At 40.1% G+C, this 13,013-nt stretch overlaps 1 protein-coding gene across 4 annotated transcripts in view; it reads left to right on the top strand.

The window, feature by feature from the left end:
• Positions 1–13,013, top strand: part of RNF175 (ring finger protein 175) — a 48,769-nt gene that overhangs the window by 7,818 nt on the left and 27,938 nt on the right. For 3 of the 4 annotated variants that reach the window (XM_008524438.2, XM_070608842.1, XM_070608843.1), the window contains exons 2-3: positions 3,026–3,063; positions 5,867–6,008. In XM_008524438.2, coding sequence (XP_008522660.2) covers positions 3,026–3,063; positions 5,867–6,008 — 180 coding nt within the window. Of the gene's footprint in view, positions 1–3,025; positions 3,064–5,826; positions 6,009–13,013 lie in introns of all 4 variants that reach the window. The other variant, XM_070608844.1, reaches the window with a different exon arrangement.

The raw sequence follows: 13,013 nt of genomic DNA on the forward strand, positions 1-13,013 counted from the left end.
AGGACTTTCGATGTGGTCTAGCCCTGCTGTGTGTGCCTGGTGCCTCTGAGCCCCACTAGAATTCTACCAGGGTTGGGATCGCAGTCTTAAACCGACTTTCAGCTGAACCTTCTATTGGCAACCCCACTTGCACCCCCACTTCCAGAGTGCTAAGACCCCTCAATCTCTCAGCCCTCCCAAGGGTCTTAGCACAATCAGCCTGCTTTCATGAAGGCTTTTACACAGTTATTCGTAGTGAGCTGAACATCTTTCCATAAATGGATTAGTCACGTGTATTTCCTCTTTTGTGACTTTCTTGTTCACATACTTTGCCCTTTGGAAGGGTCCGTCTCTTTTATTTAAATTATAAAATTTTATTTAGGTTATTAACTTCTTGCCTCTCACGTATATTGTATTTTCCCCAGTTTAATTTGTCTTTCAAATATAGGTGATTATAATGTATTTGATTTTTATGTCCTCAAAATCTGTCGGTTTTTTTACTTTATAATTTCTAGGCTCGACATCATACTTAGAAATGACTTCTCCACCACATGATTCTTAAATTGCTTACCCACATTTTCTTCTAGTACTTTCAAGATTTTCTTTTTTGCATTTAAATATGTGATCCATCTAGAATTTATTTTCAAGTGAGGAATTAGGACTGGATCCAGCTTTCTGTTTTTTCCAAATGCCTAGCCAATTGTCTCAGCACCATTTATTGAACAATCCATTTTTTCCTCATTGATTTGAAGTGACTCATTTATCACATGTTCTTGGGTCTATTCACAGAACAGAGTCTGTGTTCTGTTCATTCATCTCTCTTGTTATCCCTGGGCCAATACTGCTTTCAGTTAATTTCTGTGGATTTCAGTGTCTGGTAAGCCAAGCTCCCAGTCTTTATTATTTTTCTTCTGAATTTCCTGACTATCTTTATATGCTTACCCTTCCAGATGAATTTTAATGTCATTTTAGTTTCCAAAATACATCTTCTTAAGATCTTGAATGGGCTTACGTAATAATATATCAGGAAAAATTGTCAAAAAGTAGACTCCACCCCAGAAAAAAATATTGTACAATAAGGAACTATTACTAAAAAAGAGATGTCCCTAAGAGTGTCACCACGACCACCACCACCACCATCTTCATCATAGTTTGTTTTTTCCTTAGGAAATAAGAGTATTGTTTCAATATCACTTGATCTAAGGAAGTTCTTACTTGTATTTAGCAGAAATCTTTTCAGCCACAATTTCCACTCCCTAAGCTTTCCTGGTGTTCAGTAGAATAATTTATCATGCTTCATTATAATGACTTGAAATCTGGTGGATAGTTACTCATTTGTGCCCAGGGCTATTGCTAGTAAAAGGCAAAGGGAGTGTTTCTTCTCAACTTAACTAAAAACCCAGTTCCCTGTTTTAAGTTGACTTTAACAAGAAGCACTATGAACCTGAAGATCGTGAACAGCAAAATGAGGAGGACCCGGGAGTCCTGTAGATTATAGCTTTTATTGAGATAATTGGCCCTTGGATGAAGCATTTTCCTACAAAACTCTCTTATAGTTTCTTATTTATACTCATTGCCCAGTGAAGTAGACAAGAGGAGCTCTTATATCAATCTCCAGTTTCTAATAAGGAAATGAAGACAGACATAGGTTAGTGTTGTGCCCAAGGTCACCCAAGGAACCAGTCAGCTCAGTGTTCCGTGCTGGGTGGTGCTGGGTGGCTACATGGCTCAGGGCTTCAAACCCATGCAATGTCTTCTCCCTCAAAGCAGCAGTTAGCAGAGAGGGACCTCTCAGACAAAGGAGGGGACTAGGGTATTGCTGCTCTCTGAGGGTTGCCACTAAGGCTTTGCTCCTGGAAGGCTGCATTTGAGCCTAGTTTCTATGACATCCATTGGAATATCAGGGACCACCAGGTGGGATCACGCAGGGGCAGGGAGCCATGGAGAAGCTGCCAGCATCACCTGATGCCACCCACTTTCTCTGTCTTTCCTGGCATCATCCAGCAAGCCCTGGCACATGTTGCCTAAGCCTCTACTTCGCTGTGTCATCCGGAGCTTTGTTCTCTCTTGTGAGGGAACCCCTCGAGCCTCTGACAGAAGCACAGATTTTAATATGGAACCTGTTTACGTCAAATCAGAAATCCCGGACTAAACTATGGATGGCATTGTTTCTTTCCATCTGCCAGAACTGCTTATGCCATTTGAAGAAAAAAATCTAGTTAATATCAGATTTGTGTAACAAAGGTTTTATTTACCTTCCCTTCTTTGCCATCATTGGGGAGTTTAGCTTTTAACACTACAGGACTAGGGATTAAGCTATCTGTGCTCTCCATGAAAGTTATAAGATTATGTCTTTCCAATGATTGGCTTTAAAAGTTTCAAATGACCAAATGTAGTGGATTAGCAGTGATCGAGGGACGATATAGCATGTGGGTACACTCAGTAGGTCGTCCCAAAGCACTTCCTGGGGATGGTCTCTGTGCTCTCCAGCTCATTCTGCAAGGGCAAGGCCAGATTACCCCCTTCCCTGGGGCCAGGCTTTAAATTAAATTAAATTAACAGGAGGACATAAAAATCCTCCAACTAAGTAGAGCCTCTAGTCAGTTCCATTTCTAAAATCTTGAACTTGAAAATGATATTTACTTGTTGGCATCATTTAAGATACCAGCAAAACAGATGTTTTTTAGGGGTTCTCAGATTGACACATCATATCCCAGAAGCCAGGGTGACACTGCTTATTGGGAACCCACACTGTACAACGTTGACTGAATTGCCAAACAGAAACCGCAGGAATGGAGCCTCGTCTGGTTCTCTGATCTAGGAGCAGAATCAAATATTTATGAATAGTGAGCTGATTACTGTTTTGTTTTGGAGTGTGTGTGCTTTAATTCCTTAAGCAAATATATTATTAGGGCTTTCATCCTAAATTATTCCAGTCCTAGGAAACATCACTGTTTTTCATGGTCTGGGTTCCCCATGTAATGCTGTAAAATACAAGCTAAGAAAACAAAGAAATTTTGAGAAGAGCTCTTTCTATGTTTTTCAGATTTCTCACACAAAACTTTCTGCGGATGATGAGTGGAAGTAAGTGATTAGTTTTTTTTTTATAGCTGTTATAGTAAAATTAGATTTCCATCTTAACAGTTTAACTTAAATGAAGCCATCAGTTTGTTTGTAAATTTCCCAGGATAAAGAAGGTGGGTTAGCATAGCCATGCGCGCACAAAGATATAGACCAAAACCACAAGGATTCCATCTGTTTTCTACAGTGTGTTCTATACAATCCCACAAAGCTAGATTGTATGTCCTTCGAAATAGGGCAGTGTCGAGTTAGTATTTGTGTTAGGCACAAGATACATCAGGTTTTCTTTATATGCTGTTTCCCCTGTGTCCTGTACCTACTGCAGAGGCATTGGGCCCCTGTGGGCACCAAATGAAATGAAATAAAAATGCAAAGTTCCTCTTTTTTGCATTATGGTCATCAATTATGAGTGTATTCCTAATCAAGATGGGAAATACTTATTACATTTGTATACTACTTTCTACTTTCCAAAGTACTTCCACACAGGTTAACCATTTGAGATGCATTTTCATTAGATATACACAAAATAGATTAATGTCATAAGGCAAATTTCGTTTTATATCTATGCAAGTCCTGTTTTAGACTGATGATAAATTCACACTTCTATCTACATTGCCAAAATTGAAAGCCTGTTTGTTACATAGAATATGAAATAGTTGTTTTGGATTTGGGGCTGTAAAAACTATAACTAAATTCTTATACCCTTTTATTTTTCTTCATTTCCCATTGCTTCAGAGGAATGAGTGTATTTTTTAAAGAGGTTCTGGAAATGATTCTCATCTTCTAAGCTCAGCTAGGAGAATAATAGCCATGTGATGTTTTTTAGCTTGCTTACCTCATGTGAACTTTACCTTCTTCGTTTGATAAATGCAGGGGTTTCAGCTCTGACATTCTAAGATTCCGTCTCAAAGAAGCTGAGCTACAGCAGGAATATTTACGAGGCTCTGCAGGCCCATTTCTGTGTATTCTCCAGCAGGGGGCACCCCTGGGATTCAGATGGGGCCCTTTTCTGAAACTTTCCATACTTCTCAGCTCTTCAGAGTAGTTGTAGAAATGCTGTTAAAGCGGGAGAACCCAACCCGTATACCCAACAAGCGCCTTTAAAGAATCACAGTGTTGTGGCACGGAATATTTCTCCGCAGTGTTTTCTGATTAATACACTAGCTAAGTGCATACTGTAACCAGTCGTAAGTGGACATTTTAAGAGATTTAGTGACTGATGGTGCCCCATTGAGGGTGAAAGATAATGCTAACCAATATTTATAAAGTAATTAGTTGGCAGCATTTATCGTTCTTCCCCCTTTTCCCTAATCTTGACCCTGGACCTCTTTCGCTCCGGGCCAGTGATTCTCAATCACATGAGGAATCACATGAGTTGAGAATCACATGAGGACCTTTAAAAAGTACGGATGCCTAGAGCCCATCCTGGAAAGCTTTGTCCATTTACCAGGGCTGCCATAATGAAATACCACAGAGTGGGCAGCTTAAACAGCAGAAATGTATTCTCTCATAGTTCTGCAGGCTGGAAGTCCAAGATTAAGGTGTCAGCAGGCTTTGGTTTCTTCTGCGGCCTTTTTCCTTGGCCTGCAGATGGCCAGCTGCTCACTGTGTCTTCCCATGGTCTTCCCTCTGTGTGAGTCTGCGCCCTAATCTCTTCGTATAAGGACACCAGTCACCACCCACATGACCTCATTTTACCTTGATCACCTCTTTAAAGTCCCTATCTCCAAATACAGTCACATTCTGAGGTTCTGGGGGTTAGGACTTCAACATATGGATTTGGAAGGGGACACAAGTCAGCCCATAAAACCCAGCAATGGTCCTTTAAATGAGGTACAGCTTGGGCGCTGGGATTTTTAAAAGCTCCCCGGTGATTTCCAATTTACAGCCAAGGTCAAGAACCACGGCTCTAGGCTTTCCTCAAGGCTTCTTATGCTTTGGAAGTTAAACCAGATGATAGACTATTTTAGTGGTTTTTCTCTACCATTGTGCAGAAAGTAAGAGTCCAACGAAAAATGGAAACATTCCACCATCATCTGAATGTTTTTGCCTGTCAAAGATAATATTTAGGCCTCTTCTTTCTCCTTATAATGAGAAAAATTTGTACAACTCACTCAGGAGTTTTCCATAGCCCCATGAATAATAGCTCCATAGGCACCATCTGCAGGATATCCTTTTACTTGAGAATATTAGAAATTACTTGAAATTACTGATATTTCACTATTTTTGACTTTCAAAAATAGCAATTTCATAGGATTCAACCTCATAATCACTATTATTTCTCATATAGGTACGAACAAAATAACATATGTGCTTTACAGTTTTAGAACAATCCTGTGAGATATGGAGGGATCCTTATTTTAAATGTGCAAATGAGGAAACGGAGGCTCAGAGAGGGTGAGTGACTTTCCCAAGGTTACATGGCAATGAAGTAGCAGATCAGGGACTCGAACCCAGGTCTTCCTAGGGCCCGTCAGTGATTTTTCCGCCCTATCACCTAACTTGAAAGGACAATGCTGGGGCCAAAACTGCACATGGGAAAGCAAAAGACTGAGAGGAATTGATTTTGCTTATCAACTCTGGCTTCTCCTCTCTGCTGCTCCTTCCCCAAGCCTGGGGGAAAAGGAGGAACCAAGAAAAACTTAGGAAAACTTTGTAACCAAAGCTTAAAAACCCATATATTTGAAATGCACAATTGCTTCCTATGAGTCCAGCCAAAAAAGGCACTTTTTTTCTCTTTTTTTTTTTTTTGCCTAAATGTGCAAGGCTTGAGAGTTTTTCAGATAACCTCATATGCCGGTTCTAGCCTGCAGCAGGAGAGGATGTACAGGATGCACCGGGGCCATGAGTCCATGCACGTGGAGATGATCTTGATCTTCCTCTGCGCCCTGGTCATCGCCCAGATCGTGCTGGTGCAGTGGAGACAGAGGCACGGCCGGTCCTACAACGTGAGTTGCCCCCTGGTCACTAAAGCCTACCCCTCTGGCTGCCACATCCCTCCTTCGTTGCCTTGCCCGTTGCCCGCTTTGAAGAAAATGGTTTAGTTTAAGTTAGTGGTTCTCAACTAGGTGCAATTTTGCCCCCAGGAGTCATTTGGCAATGTCTGGAAATGTTTGTGATTGTCACGCCTTAGTGGGAGCGGGAGGGGGACGAGAGTTGCTACTGGCACATAGTGGATAGAGGCCAGGGATACTGCTAAACACGCCCAGGACAGCTCCTCATGACAAAAACATCAATAGTGCCAAGGCTGAGAAACCCTGGTTTCAGTAAACCAATTTTCCTTTTGAGCATGAACAACTTTTGCTAATGGCCCAGGAAAAGGAGGATTAGGAATAATAGAAACAAAAGGTTGCGGCTGTCTAACTTTGCTTCATTAGCAATAAACTGTCTTGGCATTGATGGTTTGCATATCCATGGAAATATCCTAATGCAAACACTGCACTGACCTCAGCAGCATGGAGCGCCGTCCCATCCTCACAGGCCAGTCCCTCTGGGCATGTCCGTTGGAACTGTGCCATCTCAGGGCCTCAGAGTCATACCCTGAGCCTTGTTGAACCTAAGACCCTGCCACTGCAATGGTTAGAGCAGTGGTGCTCAAATCTTAGGGTGTGTCAGAATCACCTAGAGGGCTTGTTAAATCAGATTCCCAGGTCCCCCCCGCAGAGTTTCTAATTCAATGGGGGCCCAAGAATTTGTACATCTAACAAGATGCTACTGGTGCTGGGACCACGTTTCAAGAACAAATGGTTTAGATTCAAGTATGGCCTAAATAGGGAAACATTGCAAAGGAAGAGGTCCTCAATTAACACTCTACATGCTTCTAGGTCTTGACCTGGTCATCGGATAAGAAGGCTTGCCTGTGACATATGAAGTGCTGGCTTAGACCAGTATTTTATTTTATTTTCACCCATCATAAAAATTATTTCCTGTGTAGTTCATGGTCTAAAATAATTCTTTTCAGTTCTGTATAATGTTTAAGTTTAGACAATTTGTCCATTTATTTAGAAAGGAATCTTGTTTTTGTTTTTTAAGCAAACACATTGATTTGCTGTCGTGTCACCACTGTCTTGTCAATTAAAATAAACACCCTCTATATTGCACTTAGACAAATTTTTTTAAGTGAAGGAAACTAGAATCAAACTTCATTAGTTAGTCACTCCCATATCAAAGAAAAGCTCCTTAAATATATCTTAACCATGGTTTCCTTATCTGCAAAATGGAAACACCTGAAACAGAATTTCTGGAGTCCTTAAGTAAGAAGAAACCTGGATTCTTAAGGAAGCCATTTATAGCCCTGTTCCATCCTTCCTTTATACCTGATAATTCTCTCTGAATTAGATAGTTTTTAAAATGTTCAGTTTCTGTGGCACCACAGGTATGGATTTTGCATAAAAGGCCCTCGCCCTTGAAAGGAAACGCCACGTGAGCCAACTGACCTTCACTGTATCTCTCCACTCTTCCTCCATTTTTATCTGATGATTTTTGACGTGGCTTACGGCAATAAGCATGTGGCCTTGTCCTGTGTTTGAAGTTGCTCCTGAGTCCACTCTCTGAATTCTCTCACACTCTCTGGGTGACTGCACCCGTCGATGTGGCACTCGCACCCTGGCTCATCTGGCCACAGATAGCCCTGCCTGTGAGTCAGAGGCTCCCCTGAAGTACCTGTTGCCAGTGGAGATTCTAATTCTTGACAACTCAGGCTACACCAGGCCCAGGTGGACATCCCTGAGCCTAACAACTGCTGTTTAGCTGGAGTGGTCTTTTCAAGTTGCTTGCCTTTGCCCGCTGCACAGGCTGTGCTGCCTGGGGTACCTGCCTCTCCAGGAACGTTGCATTTGACTGCACGCCACTCTCCACCCACAACTGGACTCCCTTAATCACCTCACTTCTGCTCCCCAAGATTGCTGTTTCTCTGTCCTTCTATCACACAGCTCCTCTATTTTTGGCTACCCAGAGGGGCTGTTCGGTTCTAAGGATCACCTTGGAGATGATAAGGTGATGTGATAGAGGCCTCTTTTAGGATGATCCTGCCTGGCACTTTGAAAAAGCCAGGAGCCTAGATAAAGACACCCCGCAGTGGTCAAGGACAGATTTGGGTGTCCTGGTGGCCCTGTTGGGACTCTGCTGGGTTAGTTCATAGACGTGATTGGCCTCTAGAATATTTTCTACTTCTTTGCCCATCAGTCCATCTATGATCACGTAGTCCCAAAGGAACGAGTGGAGTAGCCCCTTTCTCCTGCATGTCTCTGTTGACAATCTTTGGCTCAAGGTAAGAGCCAGCATGGCAGGCTGATCTTTCCACGCTGCTGCCTCGAGTTTGCCCCCATGCTTTGCATCCCTCCTGGGGATTCACTGCCAGAGCCAGTCATCAGAACACAGCCATTTCAGGACCTCTCAGTGATTTCTGCAACCATTGGAGCTGGAGATGGTTCCCAGAGCACCAGTTGCTGATTCCGGCACCAGTTTCCAGCTTTCTTATTGTGCTCTTCATGAACTGTATCGAAAAAACCTGGACCTAATGCACCCTTCAATTTAACATCTTTGGGATGGAATTTGATGGATGTGTTTCCACAAATACTGACCTAAACAGCCTCATCATCCAGAAAGAACCTAATTTTTAAGTTATGTCTCTTGGCATCTAAGACTATGTAGGACCTACCAGAGCTACAGAGAGCCTTGAACATGTTCATAAGATTCATGAAGTTCCTGCCTCTTTTCTACAAGGGGCCACACAGTAAAGTTCGTTTCCATGATTTGATTTTGTAACCTCCATCAATATTAGTAATGTATTATTATATATAACATATTAATTATAATTACTATAATAATAGTTACCCTATAGTTATTATAATTCTAATTACTATGATTATTTATATATAAATTAATACATAGATAAATTTATATATAAATTACTATTATTGTTATAACTGTGATAAGTGCTTTTGTACATTATCTAATTTACCCTGGGAGGTAATTATTTTTATTCTCTTTGTGAAACATAGTTCAGAGAGAGTGAATAACTTGGTCAAGGTCATATCGCTAATCAGTTACAGAGGAGACTAGAATCCAACCTCACTAGTTGTTTTCTCTCATATCAAGGATAAGCTCCTTCAATATCTCTTGAACCATGGTTTCCTTATCTGTGAGATGGAAATACTGAAGACAGGAACCTGTCTCCCAGAGTCCTTGCGATTCGGAAACATTTCCCTGTGAGAACTTCTAGCTCAGTGACTGGACATAGTGAGTGTTCCGTGCCGTTAGCTGACTCTGAATGTGTTCAAGAGGATTCTTTGTATATACCATTTGTGCAAATTTAATCATGCACTATAAAAGCAGTTTACTAATAAAAGACTCTTTTTCTGAACCTTTTTGTAGAGCTAAAGTGAATGCTCAGCTATTAATCAACATTCTCCGCTAGGAGATTTGATGTCTTGTTTTTGCAAAGCAGCGCACCTGTGTGTCCTGCCTTGCCACACCCTTCTGCTCTGCCATATGCTTTGTCTGTGGAGCGTTCCCCAGGCTGATCTTGCGAGATGTATTAATAGGAACCAGAGGCGGGAAGATGAAGGGAAGAGTACTGGCTTAGGAGTTAGAAGACTTTAGCTACTCACTTAACCCACAGTGAGCCTCAGCTTCCTGATCTTTAAAGTGATGGAATTTTAAAAAATAAAAAGGACTTTTAGTTTCAACTCTGACATGTAAGAAGCTTGAAAATCATCTCTCCCCTCTTACAACAAGAGAAAAATTGGACAAACTGAATGTCAGTGACTTTTCTTAGATCTATCAGAGAATTGAGGTCAAACCACCCCGTTCAAAATCTGGAAAGACAAGTGAAAGCAGGGAATCACAACGAGATCTGCTTCCTGGGAGCAGAAGCTGCCAGAGCCCTAAACTGGTAGAAACACTTACTGGGTAACTTTGAAGAATTTCTGGAAGTGAAGTTTAGACTAGTGTGAGACTGAGAAACTCCTGAGGGCCACAATCTTAGGGACCTCCCACATTATTTTAGGTTTTACCTCTAGGAACCTCACCAGGTTCTCATGGTGAAAAGCAGAGACAAACCCCTTGTGCTTCTGAATGGGAGAGGGGAGAAGTAATCATTTTGAACTAGACCTAGAATGTTCTCCATAACAAAGACCTACACAGCGAGGGGAAAAGTTTTGTCAGAGTCTGATCCAACCTTGGGGGAGGGAAATTATCCAACTTCAGCCCCCTCTAGTCTTCTTGTCTCACCTAAGGGGAAAACAAATAGTTGAGAAACACTCGTAAAGGTCTCAGCATAGGGACAGAGGGCCACTAAAAGACCAAGACTTAATCATAGAATGATAGAACACTTCCACTGCCCCCACATCTTACCAGCACATCAATAGGTGTCTGGTGTAGCAGTGTATTAGAGCTGAAAGAGCTGCAAGACTCAGACGCTATGCAAGAAGCTTTTAGGGAAACCCAAAGACAAAAAGGTAGACACAAACAAGTATACTAAGGGAAATTGAAGCTTCTGACACCTACAGCAAACATTAAACACAGCCCAACTCCTAGCCAAATTAACACAAAACCTCACACTAAAGGCCTATTTATTTCAGTTCTCATTATCCAGTACATTATGTGTGCCTTTCAACCAAAAATTACAAGTCATGCTAAAAGGAGAAAAACACAATCTGAAGAGGCAAAGCAAGCATTAGACCAGACTCAGATATCACAAATATTTTGCAATTATCAGACTGGAAATTTAAAATAACTGTGGTTAACATGCTAAGGGCTCTAATGGAAAAAGTAGATGACGTGCAAGAACCAGATGGATGATGGAAGCAAAGAGGTGGAAACCCAAAGAAAGAAACTAAAATAAATGCTAGAAATAAATTTTAAAAAACTGTAACAGAAATAAAGAATGCCTTTGATGGCTCATCAATAAACTGGACGTGTTTGAGGAAAGAATCAGTAACTTTGAAGATAATCTCAATAGAAACTTCCCAAATTGAGACACAAAGAGAAAAAAAGAACCAAAAAAAAGGAACAGAATAGCCAAGAACTGTGGAATAATTCCAAAAAGTGTAACATATACATATTGGAATACCAAAAGGAGAAGAAAGAAATAATGGAGCTAAAGAAGTATTTGAAGGAATAATGGCCAAAAAAATTTTTTAATTAATGACAGACATCAAACCACAGGCCTAAGAAACTCAAAGAAGAAGCAGGACAAATAGCAAGAAACCTATACCTAGGCATATAAAATTCACAGTGCAGAAGGACAAAGAGAAAATCTTAAAAGCATCCAGAGGAATAAAGATACCTTACCTCTTGAGGAACAAGGATAGGAATTACATCAGATTTTTCTTCACAAACCGTGTATGCAAGAAGAGAGTAGAGTGAAATATTTAAAATATTAAAAGGAAAAATCCACCAACTTAGAATTCTATACTCAGAGAAATTCTTTCAAAAATGAAAGAGAATAAAGAGTTTCTGTCTCAGACAAACAAAAATTGAGAGAATTTCATCACCAGTAGACCTTACCTGCAAGAAATATTAAAAGAAATTCTTCAGAAAGAAGGAAAATCATACAGGTCAGAAACTCAGATCTACATAAAGAAGAGTGTCAGAGAAGGAAAAAATGAAGGTAAAATAAAATCTTTTATTTCTTATTCTTAATTGATCTAATAGATAACTATTTGTTCAAAGTAGTAATAGTAACAATGTATTGGGTGATTATAGTATATGGATAAGTGACATGAATGACAGCAATGTTTAAGAAATGAAAAGGAGGACTTGAGATTACTCTGCTATAAGGTATTTTCATTACCAGTGAAGCACTATAGTGTAATTTGAGAATGGACTTGGATTAGTTGTAAATGTATATTGTAAACTCTAGGGTAACCACTAAAACACTTTTTTAAAGAGTATAATTGGTATACTAAGAGAGGAGAGAAAATGGAATCATAAAATACTCACTTAAAACCAGAGAAGGCAGAGAGAGAAAGAGGGGGGAAAAAAGAAAAACAAATGCAACAAACAGAAAACAGTTACAAATATAGTAGATATTAATCCAACTATATTGATAATCACTTCAAATATAAATGATCTAAATACACCAGTTAAAAGACAGAGATTGTCACAGTGGATTAAAAAAAAGACCCAATTATATGTTGTCTACAAGAAACTCACTTATAAAAATACAGCTATATTAAAAGTAAAGGTTTGGAGAAAGATGTCATGCTAACGCTAATCAAACGGAAGCTGGACTAGCTATATTAATTGCAGATAAAGCAGACTTCACAACAAAAAAAATTATCAGGGATAAAGTGGGGCATTATGTAATGAAAAAGGGGTCAGTTACTCAAAAGCACATAAGAATTCTTAATGTGTATGTGCCTAACAACAGAGCATCAGAATATATGAGGCAAAAACTGATAGAACTGAAAGGAGAAATTGGCAAATCTACTGTACAGTTGGAGATTTCAACATCCTCTTTCAGTAGTTGATAGATCAAGCAGAAAGAAAATTAGTAAGGATATAGTTGACCTGAATAGCACCATCCATCAACTTGCTCTGATTGACAACTATCGAATACTTCATCCAACAACAGCAGAGTACACATTCTTCTCAAGCTCACATGGAACATTCTCCAAGGTCGATCACATTCTTAGCATAAAACACACCAAAACAAATTTAAAAGAATTGAAATCATACAAAGTATGCTCTTAGATCACAAAAATTAAATTGGAAATCAATAACAGAAAGATAGCTGGCCATTATTCACAGTAGCCAAGACTTGGAAGCAACCCAGGTGCCCATCATGGGACAGATGGATAAAGAAGATGTGGTATATATACACAATGGAATACTACTCAGCCATAAGAAATGAGGAAATCTGGCGATTTGTGACAACATGGATGGACCTTGAGGATATTATGCTAAGTGAAATAAGTCATCAGGAGAAAGTCAAATACCATATGATG

This window comes from Equus przewalskii, chromosome 2 (genome assembly GCF_037783145.1).
Source record: "Equus przewalskii isolate Varuska chromosome 2, EquPr2, whole genome shotgun sequence".
Classification (NCBI taxonomy): domain Eukaryota; kingdom Metazoa; phylum Chordata; class Mammalia; order Perissodactyla; family Equidae; genus Equus; species Equus przewalskii.